Source organism: Rhinolophus sinicus, chromosome 3 (assembly GCF_057876585.1).
Source record: "Rhinolophus sinicus isolate RSI-liver-muscle chromosome 3, RSI-T2T, whole genome shotgun sequence".
NCBI lineage: Eukaryota > Metazoa > Chordata > Mammalia > Chiroptera > Rhinolophidae > Rhinolophus > Rhinolophus sinicus.
Window position 1 is genome coordinate 180,338,983 of NC_142503.1, and position 24,344 is coordinate 180,363,326.

The following is a 24,344-nucleotide window of genomic DNA, read 5'->3' on the forward strand; positions in this document are numbered from 1 at the left end:
TTGTTGCCACAAAAATCAGAAGAGATTTCCTCATGCCGTCCAGAAGCCACTCAGTAGGGCCCTAATCCCAGTGCTACCACAGCTGGTGTCCCCGCAGCAGTGCTTGAGATGATAAAATAGTTCATCCTTGTCTTACTTTTAGACCAAATGCTGGAATTTTTCAGATTTGTTTTTAGGAAGGAAATAATCTGAAAGAAGCCTTTCAGTTTACTGAAGGTTTATTGTGTGCTAGAAAATGTACAAAGTACTTGGTATGTATTATCTAAGGGAATCCTCATCAGGACCTCCTGAGGCAGAGGCTAGTATAATTCCTACATTATGGATGAGGAAACAGAGGCTTCCAGAAGTTATGTGACTGAGCCAAAGTTCCCCAGCTAACTGGCTTGAGTTGGTAGGACAAACTAAGAGAGGAAAAGAGCATAGAGCAGAGGCTGTTTGGGAAAATATACTTACAGTTTCCATAAAGTATACACAATTTAATGTTAAGGTATTTATAAAGGTAGAGAGAAATGTGATAAATCATGTAGTTGCATAAAAACACCCCTTGGTAGTTAGTTAATCAAAGCGGTGTTATGTACTTGTGATATATATTGTCAAAAGTAAAAATGCAAAGTCATAGATGGTACTGTGTTTTAAATGTTATTGAAAAAGAGAATATTAGATATTGGAAAGGTCATTTCTTATCTAAACCACCAAGAGTACATGATAAATTTGATGCTGAGATTATCTGGGTACTCAGGTTCTTTCAGGTAGAAAATTTGAAAAACATGAGCATCAATTTTTTTTCATATGTGGTTCTCAAAAGTACATCGACGCTGATGCTGCGTATTTTGAATTCTTGCTTCCTTACACAACATGCAGTGATACTAAAAAACTGTAACTTTATTATTAATAGACATACTGCTTCCCAAAGAATATATATACTTTTTGAAATATCATATATACCAGTCCTATTGATGAGATTTTTAAAATTTGCCTTGAGTGGTAAGATTTTTTTTAAGGTTTCCTTAATATAGAAAGAACATTTGCAAATCAATGAGAAAAATACAGGCACTTCAACAGAAAAATTAGATAAAAAGAACTAAAAAAAAAAACCAAAATAGTAATAAACCTATAAAAAATGTCCAACTATAACAGTGATTGGTGAAAGATGTATTAAAAACAAGAAAATATTTAAAGGAAGGCATAGTAAAATAGTGATTTAAAAAAAAAGATGCTCAGAATTGACAAGCATGCAGTGAAACAGGTGTTCGTACACAATATTGGTGAAAGTTTACAACTGAACAACCTTTTCTGGAAGTCAATTCAAAAAAATATATTAGAAGTTTCTTTAAAAATTAAATACATCTACCATATGACCCATCTATTCTACTCCCAGTTATTTACCCAAGAAACATTAAAGCATTTGTCCACACTAATATTTGTACACAAATGTTCATTGCATGAGCCAAAAACCGGAGACAACTTGACTGTCCATCAACAGATGACTAGTTAAACTGTGGAACATTAATGCAGTGAAATACAACTCAGAAATAAAAAGGAAATCAAAACATGAAACAACATGGATACATTTCAAAATAATTATGAGAAGTGAAAGAAGTCAGACCAAACAAAAATACAAACTGTATGATTCCGATTCTAGATAAAATTCTAGAAAATGCAACCTAATCAACAGTGACAGAAATCAGATCGGTGGCTTCCTAGGTGGGGATCTGCAGGGAGGTAGAGAGAGAGGCATTACAAGGAAACTTTCGAGGGTGATGGATAAGTGACCTTGATAGTGTTGATAGTTTCACCGGTGTATTCGTGTGTCAAAACATCAAAGTACACTTCAAAAATGTGCAGGTTATTATATACAGATTATATCTTAATGAGCTGTACCTGTTCTTGACCTAGTAATTTTATTTTAAAAATTATGTACAAGGAAATCCAACTAAATAGGACACAGTTACATAAATGATCATACAGCCATACTTTGTAATACTATACAACCTTAAAATCATGATTTTGGGGCGGCCAGTTACCTCAGTTGGTTAGAGCGCGGTGCTCTTAACAACAAGGTTGCTGGTTCAATCCCCACATGGGCCACTGTGAGCTGTGCCCTCCACGACTAGATTGAAACAACTACTTGACTTTGAGCTGATGGGTCCTGGAAAAAAACACTTAAATTGAAAAAAAATTATGATTTTGAAGAATATTAAATAAGAATATGCTCATAATACATTCAGTGAAAAAAGCAGAATACAAACAACTGTATAGTATCAATTACTGATATAATCTGACCTAATGAGAGAAGAGAAAAGTAAAAAAATGATAACCCTCGTAATGGGATTATCGGTAATTATTATTTACTTTCCTATAGAGTAATTTTATAAATTTTCTATAATATGCATATATTAATTTGCATTTTAAAAAATTATTGACGCATAATTTACATACTCGTACAGTGCAAGACGTAGATCTGAAGTATATAATTTGATCATTTTTGACAAATACATACACCCATGTAACTCATACCTCTTTCAAGATATAGAATATTTCCATCCCCCCAGAAAGTTCCCTCAGGCCCCTTCTCAGTCAGCCTCCCAAGAAGCACCGGTTCTGATTTCTATCACCATGGATTAGTAAATGGAATCATTACAAAACTTTTTAAAAAAAATTCAGTAAACATTATTTTTTAAAACACAAGGCCAAATGTTTGGAACTGGTTACACCCACCAGACTCTTAACTGGTCCAGTTAGAAGATTTGTACTCTGTTTGGAAAGCTTCTCTGTATCAAAGACCCGGAAAGATATCTCACCACCCCAGGCACAGAGAGGAGAGATGGTTATAAAACATTCAAGTGGAGAAGAAAAGTTGTTTTCAGGAACAAGTTTAAAAACCGTCTTTCTAGGTTTTCTAGGGGCTAGCAAGCTGAGAACTCAGCTGCACGCAAGGACTCCCCTCCCCAAATGGCCTCATCAACACCGAAAGCGCACACCCATGCCCCCTTCCTACCGCAGAACACTGACCGCTCCTCACCCAGGGTCTCTGGCCTCCTAGTGGAGATGCGCAGCCTCTCAGCGGGGATGGGGACAAGTTGAAGCAGCACACGAGCCAGCTGCTTCCCAAGGTGGCCGCCTCCAATGATGCCCACTTTTAACTCATCATCATCAGGAGTATCATCAAGAGATCTAGTCTCGGGATCTGTGGACATGTGCTTCTCATGTAATAACTGTCTGGAGAATGAACACACAGACACGTGTAAATACACACTCACCCTGGAGCTCTTCTTGGCTGCCAACCTCTGACGTTTTCCTGCTCGAACTTCCTCATATGGCCGCCTGGTGGCGCCGTAAGTACTTCAGAGAGAAGGCCTTCCAATTATATGTCATTTATCCAGCACCACTCAGGAATGAAATGTTCTTCCCTGCGTGAATTTTCCAGAAAGCAAAGCATACCCCTTCAAAGGACCAAAGCTTATTTAAAACATTTTTAAATGAACATTTTCTTTGTTACGTGTGTTGTGTATTTCCCTGCCTTCTTAAATACACGGTCTGAATATGAATCCATTTCTTTGATTCGGGACCATCACTGAGCAGCTGCTGTCGTATATCGTCCTGGAACACTGTGGGCCTGCTCCTTGCTTCCTGTGCACTCTTCCTGATGGCAAATTTTCATTGCTCTCAGGATGAACGTACCCCTCTCCTACCATACACCCCACATGCCTACTCTTTCTAGTTCACTGTCAGTTCTGCGCAGATCCAGGAAACCAGGTAACTTAGCTTTTTTCAAACATATGATTTATGAAAGTAATTGGTCGATAAGGGCAAACAGACCTGAGAAATTGAGGATCAAGGATTTGAGTCCTCTCTTTCCCGAGGTTCACTTACTATGGTTCTGGATGTGTTCCCTTGGTCCAAGATGAACAAAATCTGACCTCTGAATGCAAAAGACATCGTTGTATGCTGCTATATGACAACTTTGTATTTGTTCTGCATTTTTGTGAAAATTGGAATTTTTAAAAACTAAAGCTCTGGAATTTCCATATAAGCATCACAAGCCACATTCTACATATCTGAGGCTTCTCTCATGGTTGAGAGTGTTTTTTCTGTGCCTGAAACTTCCAAACTTAAATGCCTCCTGGAAGTTTCATATATTGGTTTCTCACCACTCACTTATCTTGGATGCAGCCAATAAGTTTGTGCATCCTTATCAGTCAGCCAATCAGCAAACTCTTTGAGCTGCCTGCCTCCTTGGGTATATGCTGTGTCTATAACATGTTCAATTCAGACCTGGTCGCACCATTGAGGAGTTAATGTAATTTCAGAGAAAAGTAAACTGAAAAGTAGACTGAGAGGGGGACAAATGCCCCAAGAATAACCCAGAGTTACAGAATCCAGGAGCTTAGACCTAGGTAGGTACCTGGCTCTCATATGCCTCAAATTTATTTGTCTGAAGCCACATTGTACAAAGATATTAGAAGCCAGGACTGGACTGAGCGCATCTCTGCAAATCAGTATTCCTGGTTTCAAGCAAGTTATCTGGACATAGGGACCCCCAAGGTCCCAGGTGGTTTTCCTGTGAGGGAGCATTCCACCATTAGCTCAGCCCCAAAAGAAGGAACTGACCGCACTTTCAGACAATAACCATACAATGGCTAGTTATTAGTAACTATGGAAGACAAGCTGGTCTTCTCAATGAGTGGGTGGGTGGGTGGGTGGGTGGGTGGGTGGATGGATGGATGGATGGATGGATGGATGGATGGATGGATGAATTGATCATTTAATCAGTCTACCCACTGAAAGGAAATCACCACTAATTCACGCTTTATTACAGAACCACCGCCAACGGACCCTGGTATGCATTTCCCTGGTGTTTTCAGACCAGGAGTAATTGACTGTGGGTGGGAAAACACACCCCTTGCCAAAGTTATCCTCCATATAAGAAGTTTGTCATTCGATTCCCCAGTGAGATTCTTCTCCATCCACCTGGCCCTGGAAACCTAGCTTACCTCAAATTACGGAGCAGCTTACAGAAGAAGGTTGCATGTGCACAGCCCTTGATCATAAGCCCCCGAAAACGACCCAGCAAATACAGCCAGCTGCGGTCTTCCTCTTCCATCCCATAGTCGAACTGCAGGGACTCAAGGTCCTCTAGCATGGCCATTTCCAAGTCACCACCTCCTGCAGCGACAGATAGCAATCAATTTGGTTCCCTGTCCTAGAAGAAGAGGGACTCTATGCCCAAGTGTGTGCCTAAGCCACAGGCTCTCGTGGTGGTGGGCGCCCGCGGTTCCAGACTTGCAGCTCTCACCCACTTGTTTTCACTGTGAGTCCTGTAGGATTCCTAAGGACTACTTGTCCATGAATCGAGAATACTGGATTCATGAAAAACCTGAACTAAAAATCCAGAGCAATGTTCCTCCACATAGGCTAGAGGGCACTTCTTTCAGCAGAAGTGTTTCCATTAGCAATGGGTTTCCCACATGCTTTGGGCCAAGACCTTCTCCCTTCCATTCCCTCCTAAATTTTACAAATAGGACTGAACACTTAGACCACATTTCAAAGAAATTCTTCCTTCATTAAAGTCTGTGTCCCCCAAAAGGTAGAAAAGAGCCCAAGGTAAAAGTCATGGTCCCTTGTCTAGAGCAGAGATACCCATATTTTAGAAAATGAACCCAGAGAAGTATCACTCCATCTACACAGATCTCTCACCAATCCAACTGAGAAGATGGTGCTGCTCCTCATTACATCTGGTCCTGTGGAGCAAGAACTACATTTCCAGGGAGAATTACTCTAGAAAGTTGTCATTATGACGCCTTAGCTACCAAACCACTTCCGTCTTGGAGTCTTAAAGGGGCCAGCCTCAGCTAGAGGTTTTCCCGCCTGCAACATGAGGACGCGAATTCCGTTCATGACTTTTTAGGAGCATTACTACCCCAGGGCGGGATGGGATCCTCCTTTCCTCAACAGAAAGTTCTGGACTTCTAGATTTTTTGCAGATTGGAATATCACACAGATCTTAGCCCTAGTCAAGGAGTCATTTTTCAAACCCCTTCTTTTTGTGTTCAAGAAATCAATGAATAAGATGAGTAAGTTCCGGGGATCTAATGTAGATCGTGGCAACTATGGTTAATAGCACTGTATTGTATACTTAAAATTTGCTGAGTAGATCTTAAGTGTTTTCACCACACACACACACACACACACACACACACACACACACATAACTGTGAGATGATGGATAGGTTAATTGACTGTGGTAATAATTTCACAATGTATATCAAATTATCACGTGTACACCTTAAATATATACAATTTTTGTCAATTATACCTCAATAAAGCTGGAAAAAAATCAGTGATATTCAAAACTCCAATCTATTTTATAGCGATGGTGAAACTGAGATCAGAATTCAAAACTACTTGTCTCTAATCTGCATTTAAATAACACTTTTTTAATGAGGTGGAATTCACACTAAGCCATTTGCAAGTGAAAAATTCACCACATTCGCAGCGCTGCGCACCCTCTACTCCTCTTCAGTTCCCAAGCATCTTCATTCCCCCAACAATGGAAACCGTGGACCCATTAAGGAGTTACTCTCACCCCCACTCCCCCAAGACACCCCTGGAAACCACCAATCTGCTTTCTGTCTCTATGGATTTACCTTTTCTGGATATTTCACATGAATGGAACCATACAGTATGTGGCCTTTTGTGAATGGCTTCTCTAATCCTTTTTGTAGAAGGGCTGTTACATCCCTCTCTCTCTCTACGAGCAAAGTCTCCAGTGCTTGAAGAGCATGGAAGTTCTCAAGTCTAAGAAACACTTCCTTAGACCAAACACAACAGGTCGTTCATCCTGCAGAGGGACGTTTCCTGCGCCGAAGGAAAGAGGAGCCCAAAGCTTCCCAGCTCAGCATGACAGGTGCATCCCAGGTTAACCTGTGCACGCATGGATTCTAGGCCCACCCTCCACTTCCACATTCTCAAAAACTGCGGATCCAGTGATGGTGGCTTTGTAACATGTCAGGTGTGCTAGGCTGACCTGTAGTTTCCAGAATTCCCTTCTCTGTTTCCAGTTAGGGCGTGCCCTTCTGTGCGACACCTGGAAGCGAAGCAGCCAGTGTTTATGCTTGTGAGGGCGGGGAAGCCACTTTGGTTGTCCGCTGGCAACCCTGTCGGTGTGGGGTGCAGTGCCTGCAACTGCTCTCCTTTTCCCCTGGGTCCTCCTGCAGCTTTTCACTCCTGGGCCAGGTCTGTGTTCAGCTCTGTGACAAAGGCCACCAGCTAGCTTCTCTTGCAGGACTCACTTCATCAAGGTTGGAGGCAGTGAGAATGGACACAATTCCAGGACACCCCCATGGGCTCCAGCTCGTCCTTGCTCTCCCCTCCTTCTATACCCATCTTCCCTGCCCCAGGGCCTGCCCCATGGGTTGCCAGCTCTACCACCAGCCATGCAGACAACCTTCCAAAGACTGTTTAACCAACTGCCATACGTGAGCAGTCAAACCCCTGTAATGAATCCCATATAGACAGACAGACACAGACAAACTATATACTCCCAGTGGCCTGCTTCTCTAAATGAACCTTGATACATTAAGAGACCACTGTTTGAAGATGAGCCAATAACTTTAGCACAATTCAGCAAATTAAACTCCTGTTTCTTCAATGATCAGGAAAGAAACCAAACATAAAGTTACCTGGAAGTGCAGAGGATTGCAAAGTGGAGGAGCCAAAGGTGGAGTCTGAGCCTCCTAAAGCAGATTTCTCAGCGTTGGCATTACCAACAAGTGGGCAGGATCACTCTGCTGCGGCATCTGTCCCGTGCATTGCAGGATGTTAGCAGCACCCCTTGTAGGATGTTAGCAGCACTCCTTGCAGGATGTTAGCAGCATCCCTTGCAGGATGTTAGCAGCACTCCTTCCAGGATGTTACCAGCACCCCTTGCCTCTGTCTACTAATAGCACCCTCCAGTGTGGCAACAAAGTGTCTCCAGACAGCAACACGTCTCTTGGGGAGCAAAACTGCCCCCAGTTGAGAACCAGAATGGCTTAAAGCATTCCATGCCTCTGTACAAGCATCCTCCCTCCTTCCTACCACTCCATCCACTGTGCAGTCGCAGGAGCATAGAATTTCACAAGCTCTGAGAGAACCAGGCCCTCCTATTTCAGGTTGAGATAATGAGTCCAGAGAGCAAGGGCCTCACCCAGCATCACACAGCTTGTCAGTGGTAGAGCTTGGACAAGAAGCCAGGTCTTTCATCTCCCAGCTGGGTGCTCTGTCAACCACACAGCCCTGCTCTTTCTGGGCACCATTACTCCATAACCTGACGTGGAGACAGGCTGCAAATGCAGTCACTGAGGCAGGTCTGAAGCAGTCCCAAGGGACAGGGCAACTATCTCATTGTTCTAAACACAACAACCAGGAGGGAAAGACAAGACACCAAGGAAGAAACAGCTTTATTGGGAGTCTAGGCATGTCTAGGGAAACCCAGGTGAGTCACAGAGAAGAGAGGCTAATGTTGGTACATGGCAGAAATGTAGCATTACAGAATATCCTTTTGAAAACCAAGCTTGAAACTCAAACCTCCATGTTAATATCCTAATAGTCAGAAATGCTGCTGCCATCACAATACATTTAATTTAAAAAAGAAATGCTGCTGAGTCTAGCCCCGGTGAGACTTCCGGAAGCTCCTAGTAAAATAATGAGATTTGTGCATAAAGGGAAAGCTCTCCAGCACTGCTCCATATAAGGTGATGGGTCTGGGCTGGGAGAAGCAGAGGAAAAGAAAATGGGGATGTTCTCCTCACCCACGCGAGGCCATCTCAGTCTGCGGGTGAAGAGAGGAACCACAAGTTTTTAAATAGGGGTAGACTGGGCAGCAGAGGGACGCTGGCTGAAGAAACACAACGTCTGGGCCATCTCTGTCATAACACGGAGGGCACCATGCAGTCTGGTGTGAGGCGCCTCTAGCAGGTCCTGCCAACACTGGCACCTCTTCCTGAGGCCCCTGGGAGAGCCATTTTAATTCTGTTCTGACTCCATTCACAGCAGAACTACCAATTCCAGCACCAAGTCCAGGGTCACAGTCAGCTGAGAGGAAGGGAGTGGCCACCCTGTGACACCTCACCTCTGAGTCTAGGAGACATCTTTTCCACAGCAGTCACTTTCTCAGATCAAAAGACACCTTGCCCATTATGGGTCCCATCTAGGAATGACTCCCACCTTCACGTGAGCACCAGGTAGAGAGACCTTTCTCATGAGTCGAAGCTTTACATCTTGGCCCTTAGATGGCAGCCTTTGGTCAGAAGATCAGTCAGAAGCTGTCTGTGCCCAGGCACTGGTTTCTGTGCCAAGAGGAACAGGCACTGCCTGCTGCTGCTGGGCCCAAGCGATGCCATGCCGTCGTAACTCTCCCAAAGAAAAGTGCTCTCTGCTGTCACAGGCAGGGAAGGGAGAAATGAGGCAGGTTTCAGGGTAGCTAATGCCACTTAATTCTTCCATCGAATTTGCTGTGGAAAGAACAAATGGCCAGTTTTCACTGATCACAGAGTGGTAGCGGGAATACACTAAAACAAGGCCCCCAACTAGGTACTGTAAGGAAAGGGGAAGGATGGAGGGGGAGGAGGAGAAACTTTTTAAAATATGTAGTGGAGTTTATTTACTCAGAAACGAATTAGAAACCTATTCTGTATCTCATAAGCCTGAGTCTGGGCATTTATTCTGGTCCTGCCCTTCCTAGGACCAAGATGCACTAGCTTCTGATGACTCTGGGTAGGTCCCAAAATATCTAACGGGGAACTAGGAGCTCAGCAATTTCATGCTATGAGAGCCAAGCTGGCTGTGTTCCCCAAGTAGCCAAAATCCATTTCATCCCCTTCTTCGTTCCAACAGGTAGGTCATATCCCTCCTCAGGGAACGGTACAGTCTGAATATTCGGAATCTAACCTTTGTTTCTGTACCAGCAGTGAGTCCCTCCTACCTGCTGGGTTTAACAGTTACCAGAGCAGCACAGTTAAGTCTCAGCCTGAGGTCCCAGATTACCCTTCTATACACTTGCTGCTACTCTGTGAACTGTCTCCTGAGACCGCTGGAGGGGAAGCTGTGGCCACTCACCGAGCTGCTGAGTAAGGCATCAATTTTCTCCTCCTCCGCAGACCCTTTATCCACCTTACTCCTGTATGCTAGCAGCTGCTGACGGTCCTTCAGGTCCCGGCAAGTCTGCGACAGACAGACAAGAAACCCCCCCCACGCCTTCTCTATGAAGGTCTTTTGCTTTTTGTCACTCCTACTTCGGGAGGCTACAGTGGGATGCCTGTCAATCACCACCACCCCCCAACAGAACTTCATGCTGGGGTGAAGTCTACAGGGTTTATGTGGCTTGATTCAGTTCTCTGAATTCTCTGAGTGCAACAAATTTATAAAAGCACCGAGAAAGCAGTCAGAGGGCTGGGAAAGTAACACAGGAGCGCTGGCCTCAAAACTAACTCTTGCCAGACCCTTCTGTCCATTAAGTCAAAATTGATGGAAGTACCTCAGGATGCAGGACAGAGGGTCTAACTCAGGGTTCTTATTTCTTGGGGACTCACATCAATGACAACATCGTGGCACTTGAACTTGGTAGCTAAGTTCAACTTTGTGTCCACATCTTCCACCAGATTGACATACTCTTGTAATATCTGTGGGAAGAGGTATTTCTGGTTAATGATTCCCAGACCCATAAAACACAGAGCTCTGAAAGGTAGGAAAAGAAACATCCCGAGGAAGGCAAAAGAGTTTGTGTATAATATCTGACGTGGACCATCCCCATCATCCAGCGCAGGACAAGCTCTGCCTTGGGGAACGATGTGGACTCCACGCAGCACTTCCAAGCTCCCCAGGACAGAGGGGATGAGCACGTTCCTCCTTATCTAGAGCGGGATACCCACGCCAGCAACGAGCAGCCCTAGATCCGATCCAGCATCGCACCCACTGCTGCCTCACGTCCCTTCTCAGCAAGTTCTCCTTTGCCATCATTTGAACAGTAGTCCACATGGGCTAAACACAGTAGGTACTTCTCGGAGAGGGCAGATTAATTCTAAAGGGCAGAGGATGACTTCTCTCCCTGGCCTTTTCTATCTTAAGACCCAACATGGCCATTATGTGGCCTTTAAGGGAAGACCAGAACAGGTTAAGTCTGTCACCATGGACCAGTAAGAGGCTACAAGTTAGGTCTCCTAGAGGATCCAGGGCCCAGCTCTCTTCAGGAGCCATTACCTGGACAGGGGCACTGTTCTTGTGCAAAATTTCCACAACCCGATGGAAGCCAATGGGTGCTCTCTTCTTGGTGTAGCCCAGCCAGTTCTGAAAAAGGCAGAAGCAGCAAGGCCAGACATAAACTCAACACACTCTGAGTTAGTCTCCCTACGTTTTATAGTCAGACCAAAATAACGTGGCTGTGAAATTGGATGCACTGGGGTGGGGGTGGGGGACAGGGAGGTGAAGAAAGATGAGTTTTTCAGAAAAGTGAAGGGACTTGAGACGGTGTCAAAGAGTCAGAGGTATGAAATAAGTTCTTAGGTTTACAGGCACTAATGTAGAAAGAAGTCTGTGAAATACAGCTAAATGAAGTAAGTAATTTAGTTAGAAATACTTATAATATGAACTTAACGGGGTAGAAAACTCCGTTCCTCTGTAGCGTTATATTTATATATAGAAGCTTGTTTATAAATTCATCAGTTAAGATCTGGAAAGTGCTCAAACTTTTAGTGGTGTGTGCCCTGAGGAAGGGAGTGAGACAGGAGCAGGTGGACAATGGAAGAGGAACTTCACTCTTTCTTCTCTGTACTTTCATACAGCATTTGATTGGGACCAGGCATGTCCTCCTTTGGTAGTTACGCAATAACTAACAAAGGGGGAAAAACAGAAAATTCTCAAATCCATAACGGAAAAATGAGTATTCAAAATGTCAGTCAGTAGAAACACAACAACCAAATGTAATGCAAGATCCTTCTTTGGATCCTGAGAGCAAACGAACATAAAACCAAAACAACAGCGCCAGAGAGCTAATTTAAATATAGACTATAGACCAGGGCTGCCAAAAACATGGATACACATGACTTGTATTCATCTTTTGTTATCAGTATACATTGAGTATTACAATTATAATACAGTATTTTTCTTTCTTAAAACACGTATACTTTTTTTGGCACCATCTGTATATAACAGTATAATATTAATGTTAAATTTCTTGAGCATGATAATATCGTGGTTACAAAAAAGATAAATGCTTAAGTATTTAAGGGAGAAGTGTCATCATATCTGAAACTTACTTTCAAATGGTTCAGCAAAAGAAAAAAGCACATTTGCTTTCCCTTTTTCTACTTGCATAGAAAAAGAGAAAACAAATAGAGCAAAAATGTTAATGAGTTAGTGAAGTAGGTCAAGACTATTAGTGTTCATTACACTATTCAACGTCAGGTTTGAAATTCTGGAAAAGAAAACATTGGAGGAAAAATGTAAGCTAGCCACTAGAACTTGAGACTCCTATGAGACCTGGATGACAAGATGATGTGTCCAAGACATCAATAGCGTGACACAGTTCCAGGGCACCCACCTTAGTGGTAAAGAGGGCATCTACATCATGCCAGGCTCGAAGCTTGGCGCGAGCAGCCAGGGCTGTCAGCACATACTGTTTGTCTGGGATCTAGAAAGCAGAGACCAGGGGAATTTAAGGGGAAGTAGAAATGCGCCAGGGGAGGTGCTTGACAATTCTGGAAAAGAGGCAAAAAATATACCATAGTGTTGATTCTGCCCCATAAAATCCATAAATCTCGTAGTCATCAAGAACCCATTAGTTTCCCAGCCCCAGCACTGTAGGCCAGTCAGTTAAAGCCTTATCTCACTTCGCACAAACACAAACCTTTCTACCTTTAACCTTGACTATCCAAGGACTTACTATGCAGGGTTACAAACAACCCGCTCTGCGTAGGTACCCTGACAGTACTTTGACCAAAGACTGACCAGTTCGTATTTACCTTGAATGTCTTCTTCAGGTTGACTGGACTGCTGAATGTCCCCTAGGATGAAAGTGGAGAAGGAATGTTAGTGTTACTGACTTTCCCAAATACCATCCAATCTCCCATTTTCTTTTCTACTACCTCGACTTTCTACATTTCACTCTGTAACCATTTAAACCCAGAATTTATTTTAAGAGAAAAGCTCTATCAGATCTAATTGGCTCTCACCACAACTGAGCTTAGCAGGACTGAATTAGTGAGTATGGTGTTTCCCCAATTTTACGCTAATCCAATGTCCACCTATCATCATTCAATTCAAACCTTTTTTTTTTTTTCCCCAATAAATTTTATTGGGGAATACTGGGGAACAGTGTGTTTCTGCAGGGCCTGTCGGTTCCAAGTTGCTGTCCTTCAATCTAGTTGTGGAGGGTGCAGCTCACTGACCCATGTGGGAATCAAACCGGCAACCCTGTTGTTCAGAGCTCACGCTCTAACCAACTGAGCCATGCGGCCGCCCTCAAACCTCTTGAAACAAAATGTTTTTAAAGTATCCCCAGCTACCTGACACCCTGCTGCTCTTCTCTACACTGTGCCAACTGTTTGAAGTTATGACCCTTGGAACAGACTACTCTGGCTCAGCACTGGTGAGACAGAACGTGCGATGCTATATGTCAGCTCACTGGAAGCCACGGAAGCCCTTACAAACCTCTTTTCCCCCTTGGCTCACCCCTGCTGTGGGCCAGGAAAGCTTCCAGGTGGATTTCTGAGAACTATACGCACCCACTGTTAACAGAGTGCATGAAAACACTGGCTTCAGACTATGCTTCTCTGAGCAGTGAGAGTGTGTGGGGTTGTTCAGTGTGCCTGTACCTCAGCCTCCGTGTAGTGGTAGAAGCAGGAGTAGAAAAGCGTCGTCACTAGTGGCATGTTGAGGATGGAAGCTTTCCTGGGGTGCTTGCGGAAGATCTCAGTCTGTCCTGCTAATTCTAGATGCCGATCATTTGCCTGTGGTGGCGTGAGCCAGTGAAAAAAAGAACAATGTCCACGGAGTAGAAGCAGGAGAGAAACCTTTAATACTATAGTAGCTGTGTTTCCTACCCTACAAAAAGGCAAGAAAGACAAAGAGAAATTGCCTAGGATAAACCAAGTGAGTTTAAAATGCATAAAATGATTATAGATCCGAGTTGGATGGGAGAAGACCCGCAAAGTGGTGATGAAATGGGAGTCCTGGGATGAAGAGGAAACACTTCCAGGTTAACAGCAGGTGAGAAGAAAAATGACGCCTGAGAACACTGGAGGGAAGGGGGCTATGATACAGAGGGAGAGATGAAAGGCTCTTAGAGACTGTAACAGGACATGACATACATGGGCAGAGCACATATGTCTCCCAGATGCTGAATGGCACTGAAGCAGAAACAGAGACGAGGAGTCTAACCTCAATAATGATCTGACGTTCCAGGAGTGTGTAATGGTCTTGTACGTGTGCAGAATCTTCTGCTGAAAATGGCAAACTGGTAGAGGGCCAGAAGGTTAGTACCTCTTTCTCTACTCAAACAGGAAACAAACCCAGTTAAACCAAATCACCACTGTAAGCCTAAGAGGCTCACGGTACCTCACAAATCTGACCTCAGTTCACCTTTAGAGCAACCCTGAAAGGCAGAGAAAGCAGAAAACAGAGTGGACCTTTAGCTGGGATTTTGTATTTAAGGTTTTGCCAATTCAAGAAGGATCCTGAAAGTCCACAAAATCTATGTAGTCATTAGTGATTCTGGTGAGGAATGAATGAAAATCCTCTCGCTGTGGGAGCTGGAATGTTTGATGAACGAGTGACTGAGCTAGTGACTGAGCCTATCCAACGGCCTGTCATCCACATCCTAGTAAAGCACAGGGGTTCATGTCATCACTTAAAGTCACTGCTTAGCTTTCCTCCATGAGCACTTCCATTATTAGCCATTTTTCATTGCAGAGTAATAAGGTAAAATTAAATGGTATGGTGATATGTTTGTAGATTGGTAAGGATCTCAACGAATGTCAAAGGGCCCATCTTCAACACGACATTGTGTTTTTACACATGAAGAAGCTGAAGGACAAACAGTGTCTCACCTAAGAGTCATACGGCAAGTGAGTGGGTGAGGCCGGAATAGCAGCCAGATTTTCCACTCCCAATGCGTAATCTGCCCTATTCCCCTACTCCACTCATTCCAGGAGGAATTCGGAAATTCAGTTACACTATCCCAGGTACATGTGAGCCACAGCCAATTTTTAGAAGAGACAAAGGGAGACAGCAACAGGTCCCAGTCACTTCACTACCCTAACTTCTCTTGGTTTATGAGGCCATAGGACATAGCTCAGTATTTGATAACGCTAAAATTAAGGGCGGCATTGACATAAACGAATTTCTAAATGTGAAACCTGGAAATCATGTCACACGAGGAATGACTGAAACAACCGTGAACACTGACCCTGGAGAAGCAAGGTCTCCTGGGTAGACGCTGCACCTTCTTAAAAGATACCGGGAAGCAAGATTCCACTCAACATAAGGAAGCACTTGCCCATCACGAAGGTTGTCCAACAATAACCTGAGCTACTTCCAAGAGTAGTGAGTGCCATCCCTGGAAGAGTAACAATGTGTGGGGCTGGGTGTTACGGGGACTTATATTCTGGGTGAAAGCCTGCACTCAATCAGCGTTTTTGGGCTTCAGGGTTTCAAGGACCAGTAACATTGAAAATGATATATAAGGTAAGTGTTGCCAACTTTTTAATCCCTAAGATCATAAAAAAGAATTACAACCTATTTTATTACCAAAAAAGGGAAGGAGAAGAGGGAAAATAAAATCCCAGAATAAAAGGCAGACTTTCAATTAAATAAATTTAGCTTTGGGGGGAAAAAAACTCTTTTCTCTATTGTCTTCATTTTTCTCAATTTACCACCAATCAGTGAAAACTGTACTGGGGATTAGTGTCTGGAACCACTGAATGAGACAATATTTAATGACGCTTGTATGGTCTACTGTTAGCCTTTTCCTTGAACTATCTATCCTTTCCACCCTCTTTTGTCTCTTCATTCCTCTGCCTGAGCATATCTATACTTAAAAACATTTGTCCCCTATACTTACCCAATGCAGGTCTTAAGAAATTCTTTTCGTTTCTCAGGGTCCTGTATGTTCAAGTGCTCTCGGTAATGGGACAGCTACAAGAAACAGAGACAGGCTTTGAGCTATTTTGTCTCCTTATAAGCAGACTTTCCATGCTTAAAAACTAAATTTTTCATTATCAGAGATTCCTTCTCAGTGAGGACTGGGTGTGGGGATTCCAAATCACTCTTTGGTTTATACGTAACTGCAACATATAGTGCAATATCGACTAGCCACATTTGGTTGTTTCCATTTAAATTTAAACTACTTAAATAAAAAAACTTCAGGTCCTTAGTTGCACTAGTCACTTTTTAAGTTCTCAACAGCTACATGTGATTAGTGGCTCCCACATGGAACAGCACAGACAGGGAATATTCCCACCATTGTAGGAAGCCCTATTGGAAAGTGCTGACCTGCAATGAAGCACTAAGATGGCAAACCTAACTTTATCCTGAAGTTTGGCTTTAGTTTCAGTATTTAACTAGAACCAGCTTTGGGTTCAGCCTTAGCCTTTGAAAGGCCGATGGGCTAAACATCTGCCTTCAGTGTTATTTCTGGGCATCCTTGACCTTGTACATATGTATGACAGCACAATCCTGTAAGTATCTAACAATTAACAATGTCAGTAACGCGAATAGGGCAGGTCATTCTGATTCGCTGTTGACAGCTAAATAGTCACATCAAATACTATAGGTTCTAAATGTAACTCTGAAAGTCTTATGCTTTTTCTATTTTGAAATTCTAAAAAATTAACTGAAATTTAAATGCTGCAATAATTGATGGTTGTGAAAGTTGCAATTTTATATAAAATAAAAATTTTCCGAGAACTAAAAATATAAACAGATTGAAAATTAATATTAAAAGAATGAACTGGCTTTCAGAAGGATGGTGTAAACTCCTTTTAGAGTCAATGGATACATGTGAGAATGCAAATGATAATATAAAACAGAGTAACAAAGATTACATTGTATCATAATCTAATCTTTATAAAATATTTGGTATATAATCATTTTGATTAAAGAAAGTAATCTATAAGAGTTATAGTACTTTTTTGGCCTTAAGTCTTTGAAGAAAAGCTCCTAACTGGGACATCTTCACCCTCTATGAGTATACACTAAAAGCAAACTATCAGCTTTGCCACTTCCAAAGTTTACGAGTTTGGGAAACTCCAAATTTATATACAACATGCATGATAAATCACCTTCAATTCAAATATAATAGATAATATGAAAAAAATAAGATGATTTTAGATAAAAATGAGTTACCCAAAACACATTTGTTTTCACTAATCAAATTACAAAACAAAAACTTTATAAGAATGCTGCATGAAGAAAATTCCTTATAATTTAGAACCTATGGAGATTAAAAATGTAAACAAAAGCTTTTCAAAATGATTACTACAGACTGCTAATCACGTTCAGTAGATTAAGATAAAGGATTTTTGAGATTTTCACCATGCCTTAAATATTAAATACATGTTCCTTTTACAAAATTATATTGCTGTGCAAAGAAGTTTAGCAGTATTATTAAATGTGCCAGCTGAGTGTGAGCACGGACATCACCACATATGTGTAGTACAGTGACTAAAGGAACAAACCTGCCATTCATTAATAGCACTGGGAAATTCTTACCCCTGTACCATGTCAAACTTTTTTAAATGGATCACTAAAGTTTTAGTAATATAATGAAACTTTTGGTAAAATTTCAGACTTATTCTCATATTCCAGGAATTCCTTCTATGATGGTGAAAACCTGCCAAAACTCCATTTTAACCCTCGGTCATTGAGCTGTCAGCCACAATGTGTACCGACCGGTGTACCACCAGCTTGACCTATCTTCCTTCTTGACCTATATCTGGTTTCCTAACCCTCTTAGCTTTCAACATTTTCTTTGGTATTACAAGCCAAAACCCAAAAGCTCCTACAAACCAGTAATTGAAAGTGACTAGAAACTAAGTAACAAATTACAAATTGATCAGGCCATTTTTCATTCATTTATTCAAAATAGTTATTCATAAGCCCAGTCAAAAGAGCATTTAAAAAAAGAACATAACAGTACATGATTTGGATTATGTCTTCAGGCTTCCCATGTGCCTCTCTTCTGGATATAATCAATACCAAAGAAAAGGAAATCAGTTCAGTCATTCTGGGATCTTGGAGACTGGGTTTTGGCTTAGATTTCTGTTAGGTCCCCAACTGAAACAAAGATCACACTTACCGCAAGTTCTTCTGTTCTATCTAGGAACCTGGGAAGAAGCAGAAGGGAGCACGGCATTTTTATCTATTAATGTGTGGGAGTATAACCTTACAAAATAAGATGACTGCTCTAGGAGAAACACAATTCAAACTCATTTGCCTCTATACACAAGGAAAGCCCTTGTCCTCTTAAACTTTCTACTACCAGCAGCCCTTTGAAAACACATGGTGGCTCAGCTCTCATTGATCATTCAAGCCGAGCGAAAAGCAGGGACCAGAGGGCACGGCCGGGCACTGCCAATTCTAGTGTTAGCAGGTCTGGCAGGAAGCCTCGGAGCCTGCACAGGAAGAACCTGAGCCCACAGAAATGCTATGGGTGTTGGGGAAGATGAAAGCACTTTTCTTCTCTGCCAATACAGAATCTTAAACAGATTTTGTATTCTGCTATTTCCATATTCTCTTAGTTTCATGTACAGTGTAAAGTGTGTTTTGTCTTTCCCTAAACGTGGGAAGGCCGTGGAGAACGGGGACTTTTATGTCTGATCCCTTCCTACTCTTGATGGGCCACTACAATTACCATCACTGCTGGGCACAGAGGGGATGCTTAATAAAGCTTTGTTGGTTGGGAAGGAGGGAGGGAACAGCCAGCCTCGAGGAACGTATCTTCTGAAAATTCATGGCTCATCATTGGTAATCTTGACCCTAACCAGGTGACGTGCTTTCCCCATTTTAGTCTTTGGGGCAGCTCGTCGCCATGCTGGAGTCACTGGTCAGTGGAGTTCCCGTAGGCCACATGTTAGCCTCAACAGAGGTTCCAACCCCTTCTCCGACACTGAGGAAAGGACATTATATACATACATTCTAATCTAAAGATGGGAAACAGTCCCTTCTGATGAGAGTGAGCTAGGAAAAGAAAACATGATCAAAGATAGCCCCTCCCCCACCCCCGAAGACACGCCCACCACTTACTTCTCCACCTATCAGGATCCTACCTAGTCTCACAGGCGCAACTCAGTTCCTAACCGCTTCCACCAGGCTTTCCTCAGGTCTCCTGATTGAAAATTGCATTTGCTTCTTCTGCTCTTCCACTATATCTCTCACTACATTACTGGGGCCCAAGTAATCAAGGTACTTTTATTCTAGTCTTTTATAAAAATAAAAAAAAATGCTTAAGAATACTGATTAATGCTACAGACTAGGCATTAGGCTAAGTGCTTCACACACACTAACTCTTTTAATCTTCCTAATCATCCTGTGGGGCAGGTGACATCAGCTTCATTTTACAGATGTGAAAGCTGATGTGCGGAGGGGCTGGTCACTGAATTAGGGGTCGAGCCAGTGTCCCACACAGATGTGTGTGCCTCCAGCGCCGGGTTCTCACCCGCCTGCGACACTGCCACCTTAGCACAGCCTGGGGTGTATTGCTAGGTAGCCCACCATACTTCAGTATGTTGTCTAGCAAATCTCTCCAGAAAAAAAGGGACCGTGTCTTCTTTCTTTGTATCCCCCGAGTGCTCTGAACAAACTACTTAATGTACTTGATAGACCCGATCATCCGTCCTTACCTGAAGAGGTCTACAAGCAGTTTTTGATCCCCTATTTCCTTCAGGAAGTGAATGAGATGTCTCAGGGCGACCTGTCGCACCTCCAGCTCTCGGAAGAGGATCTCTAACAGGCAGGAAGAAGTTGTTAGGTGGCGCAAGATTAAAGCCTGTTACTCCAGTGTGAAATTGGTCTCCCTACTCACACACTCCCAACATGAATTCCTCACAGTCCATCAGAAGCTAGGAACAGTTTTTATGGTATCCATCCCTATGGCTCAATCCACCATCAACACATTCCATGGTTCAGGGTGATGCTTGGCCACTGAGTCAGCCTTCGGTTCTCATCAGTCCAAACTAACGTACTTAGCGTCGACTCTGACCTCCTCAGACCAACACAGCCCGCTGTGTGTCCAATCAACAGACGGGGCTTTGCAGTTAGTGCAGTTACACACTAAGGGATGACGATGCCCTCAGAGACGTGATGTGTGCTCTGAGGTCTCAGGCCACACAGCTGTCTCTGAAGGAGATTTCATGCTGGTGAATTCTAGTATAAAAGCCATAACGCCATTCTCCCCTCAAATGCAGCAGACATCTTACTGACTAAAGATTTCCCTCAACCCATGCTCACCTTTGCTCAGTGTCCTCTTCAGGAAGATCAGAACCTAGAGGAAAAGAGAACAAAGGATGAATTATCCCTGCAACCTTTCAAACACAAAGCCCTGGTCTGAGCACCTGATGCTAGGAATGAGGTCAGCAACTCATCAGGAATCTTTGCAGATCCAGACAACAGATTTCTCCATGTGGTGGAAGGACAGGTGACAGACATCTGGATCTGAGCTGTGTCTCGGGAGTCCACACATACCCGGGCCCGTGCCCACTGGCAAGAGACACCTCCCTCTGAGAGAGACTGCTCTCACATCTCTCCTCCCCGATTATTTTTTCGAACAGAGCAGTCAACCCACTGCTTCTTGGTTATAATCAAGAAGAGTTCCACACACAATGCATATCCTGCCAGCTGAGCCTTAGAGGACATATTACTGAGAATCCTACACTTCAAGAGCAAATCCAGGATCTTTACTTGACATTTAACCTAAAATGTTAAAGTCTATTCTGATCGGATTTTCAGAAATTAATGAAAACAATGACTAAATAACAAACAAAACCCACAACTCACTGCGGTAATGACGTTTCCATCATGCACGCTTACTGCTTCTTCTAGGAGCTGTAGCTTGTCCTGTAAGGAGCGGAATCTTTCTAGTGAGCAGACCTGGAAGAATGAGAACAGAATTACTGTGCAGGAAGACCGTTTGCTATATTCCTTTGCACTGGATACTGAGGAGTGGGTAAGAATGAAAGGAAACGTCCCCAAGCAGAGCCACTCCATTTTTACACTATGGTCCCCAGCCCTCTGTAAGACAGCAGGTCCCCCCTCACTCTCTCTAGTTCACCCTAATGAAGATGCTCATTTCCTGATGATGTCTTGCCAAAGGTGACAGGTAGGGCAATCACTGGTTCTCGTTTCAATGAGGTAAAATTTACATACACTAAAATGTAAGCATTACTCCTCAGTGAGTTTTGACCAGTAGATAACTCCATGTAACTAGGACCACAGTCAGGATCCAGAACATTTCCATCACCCCAGCACTTCCCTTGTCTTTGTCCACTGTGCCATCAACACCTGCCCCGCCCCAGCCCCTGGCAACCACTCATTTGTTTTCAGTCACTAAAGTTGCATTTTTTCTAAAATTTCAGAAAAATAGAATGATACAATACTGTGTTTCCCCAAAAATAAGACCTAGCCGGACAATCAGCTCTAATGCATCTTTTGGAGCAAAAAAAGACCCCGGTATATTATATTATATCACATCACATCATATTGTATTATATTAGACTGGTCTTATATTATAGTAAAATAAGACTGGGTCTTACATTAATTTTTGCTCCAAAAGACGCATTAGAGCTGATTGTCCAGCTAGGTCTTATTTTCAGGGACACGGTATGTACTCACTGGCACCTGGCTTCTCTCACCAACACCACGTTTCTGAGACGAATCTAAGTGCTGTGGTGACAGGGAATATGCACACTCTGTTCCATACACTGGCAAATAGTTTTCATCGTATGCACACACCACCGTTTAGTCATCCATTTATCATCTGACGGATATTCGCATGGTTGCCCCTTTGGGGGCTATTAGGAATAAAGCTGCTATGAACATTTATGTACAAGTCTTTGTATGGACATATGTTTTCATTTAGCTTAGACTGTAAATGCCTAGGAGTGAAGTGTGCGTTTAACTTTGTAAGAAACTGTCAGGCTATTTTCCCAAGTCATTGGACTATTTTACCTTCCTGCTAACAGCGTAGGGGAGTTCCAGCTCCTCCACACCTTTCCAGTGCTTGGCATGGTCAGCATTTGTAAGCTTAGCCATTCTAGGGGCTGTATAGTGGTATCTCACAGTTTTGATTCACATTTTTGTGGTAACTGATAACACTGAGCATCTTTTCAAGTGCTTATTGGCCATTCAAATACCTTTTTTTGTGATATCACTGGTCAAATCTTATGCCAGTTTTTTTATTGGATTGTTTATATTCTCATTATGGGACAGAATATGTTATTCTTTATACATTCTGGATAAAAACCCTTTATAATCTATGTATTTTGCAAATACATAGGGTGCCAAAAAAATGTATACACATTTTAAGAAAGGACAAAACTATTAAAATTATAATACTCGATATATACTGATAACAAAAGATGAATACAAGTCACGTTTGACTTCTGCAATTATAAGAGGTGCTCAAAGTGGTTACCATCAGCGTCCAGATACTTCTGATTACAGCAAACTACAGCTTGAACAATGTTGACCAGTTTCCACTTGTATATATTTTTATTGGCACCTCCGGTATTTTCTCCCAGCTATGGTGGTCTTTTCACTTATATTTTTGACCTCAAGATTTACTACAACAATCAACGCTGTGGTAATGGTATAAGGATACACAAACCAATGAGCTAGACTAAGAGTCCAGAAACAGACCTATACCTATATGGTCAACTGATTTCCACAAAGGCACCAAGCTAATTCTACTGAGAAAGGATAGTCTTTTCAACAAACAGAGCTGAAATATATGGAGATCTGTGTGGGGGAAAAAAAATGAACTCCATTTCTAACCTCACCCCATATATAAAAGTTAACTTATAATGGATCAGAGACCTAAATATAAAAGATCGCTCTCATTCTTCACAGTACTCTTCCTTCTCATCCATCACTCTTTCCCTACTACTCTATTAAAACAACACTAACCTCTGGAGAATTCTCAATTTTGCAGCTGACTTTCCATCTCAGTGGACTTATTTTCCTCCTGAAAACCACTTCATTTAACAAATAGAACTGAAGAGAGCGGTCAAGAAATCCTCCCTGTGAGAACAAGCTGGCCAGCTTCCCGAAAATCCCCACGAGAATTCTCTCTCCAGTGGCCTTACCTTGCCCTTCCGGAGGCGTCGCACTGTGTCACTGGGGCTCCAGTCATTGCTGTAATCCTGCAACATTAGCAACTCATGAGTCGCAAGAAGCTAACGGGTCAGAATTATCAGTATTGCAGCACCTCACCTCAAACTCATAGTGTTGGTCCCTAAAGGGGAAATACTGTGTGAGGGATTGGATGAAAAAAAAAATGAACTTAGAGAGTCTTGTTCTGAGTTTCGAAAGGACCAGAACATGGACAATACAGGCAGAAAGAGATAAATCAAAGGGGGAATGAACCAATTTACAAAATCAGTAATCTTATGACTAGTGGTTCAGGATTTCAACCCCTAGGTGCAAGCAGTAACATTTTTGAGAGTCTATGTATTAATAGTTTTGCCAACGTAGGGAAAGAGGGAGACACGTTCCGTTTCTGGACCTTATAATACAGTGTTTTCCTCATGAATCAATTTGCTATGTTATGTGCTTCATGGGAACATGAGCTCCACCAACTTCCCAGACCACAGTGATGATGAGAAGCTTCCAAGTGATGACTTGCTTTCGATGATGAAATGCTTTCGAAAGGCAGCGTAATGGGGAAGGACAGTGAGTTGGACTGAATCAAAAAATAGAAATTTTTGAGTCCCATTTCTACCACTTACTAGTTATAAGACCCGAGGCAAGCCCTAACGCTTAGAAATCCAGTTTTCTTATCTATAAAAGGGGTTTAAAATATTTACAACTGCTCAAAAAGTTGGCAAGATAACGTTATGTCAAAGCACTTGAAACTGTGTGAAGTGCCACACCAAAGTAAGAGCTAACTCACCCTATATTCCCCCTTGGGTCTCCCCAGCTCTGGAGCATAGCTTTTGGCAGGTGTGTCCGAGAGAGCTGAAAAAGAACACCACATTCAAAAAGATACCACATTCTTGTCATTTCTTTCCTCAACCACTTCCTTCTCACATTTTTTTTTACTTCTAAGCTTCCAAGGTATCTTTAGGGCTCAAAGTAGATCTTGGTTCCTCCCCAAA

General features: G+C 42.6%; 2 protein-coding genes across 4 annotated transcripts in view; both read right to left on the minus strand.

The window, feature by feature from the left end:
- Nucleotides 1-8,278, minus strand: part of NOXRED1 (NADP dependent oxidoreductase domain containing 1) — a 21,279-nt gene extending 13,001 nt beyond the window's left edge. Inside the window, exons 1-3 of the mRNA XM_019733434.3 lie at nucleotides 5,698-8,278; nucleotides 4,995-5,166; nucleotides 3,023-3,219 (exon numbers count right to left, since the gene is read on the minus strand). Coding sequence (XP_019588993.2) covers nucleotides 3,023-3,219; nucleotides 4,995-5,149 — 352 coding nt within the window. The 5' untranslated portion in view covers nucleotides 5,150-5,166; nucleotides 5,698-8,278. The remainder of the gene's footprint in view (nucleotides 1-3,022; nucleotides 3,220-4,994; nucleotides 5,167-5,697) is intronic.
- A 144-nt stretch (nucleotides 8,279-8,422) lies between these two features.
- Nucleotides 8,423-24,344, minus strand: part of VIPAS39 (VPS33B interacting protein, apical-basolateral polarity regulator, spe-39 homolog) — a 35,441-nt gene continuing 19,519 nt past the window's right edge. For 2 of the 3 annotated variants that reach the window (XM_019733428.3, XM_019733431.3), the window contains 15 exons: nucleotides 24,140-24,204; nucleotides 23,334-23,390; nucleotides 21,028-21,120; nucleotides 20,482-20,515; nucleotides 19,875-19,977; nucleotides 18,332-18,359; nucleotides 16,097-16,170; nucleotides 14,416-14,491; nucleotides 13,851-13,985; nucleotides 12,999-13,040; nucleotides 12,578-12,667; nucleotides 11,239-11,325; nucleotides 10,572-10,661; nucleotides 10,099-10,203; nucleotides 8,423-9,494 (listed from right to left, as the gene is read on the minus strand). In XM_019733428.3, the coding sequence (XP_019588987.1) occupies nucleotides 9,474-9,494; nucleotides 10,099-10,203; nucleotides 10,572-10,661; nucleotides 11,239-11,325; nucleotides 12,578-12,667; nucleotides 12,999-13,040; nucleotides 13,851-13,985; nucleotides 14,416-14,491; nucleotides 16,097-16,170; nucleotides 18,332-18,359; nucleotides 19,875-19,977; nucleotides 20,482-20,515; nucleotides 21,028-21,120; nucleotides 23,334-23,390; nucleotides 24,140-24,204 (1,100 nt within the window). In that variant the 3' untranslated portion in view covers nucleotides 8,423-9,473. Of the gene's footprint in view, nucleotides 9,495-10,098; nucleotides 10,204-10,571; nucleotides 10,662-11,238; nucleotides 11,326-12,577; nucleotides 12,735-12,998; nucleotides 13,041-13,850; nucleotides 13,986-14,415; nucleotides 14,492-16,096; nucleotides 16,171-18,331; nucleotides 18,360-19,874; nucleotides 19,978-20,481; nucleotides 20,516-21,027; nucleotides 21,121-23,333; nucleotides 23,391-24,139; nucleotides 24,205-24,344 lie in introns of those variants that run through there. The other variant, XR_012494582.2, reaches the window with a different exon arrangement.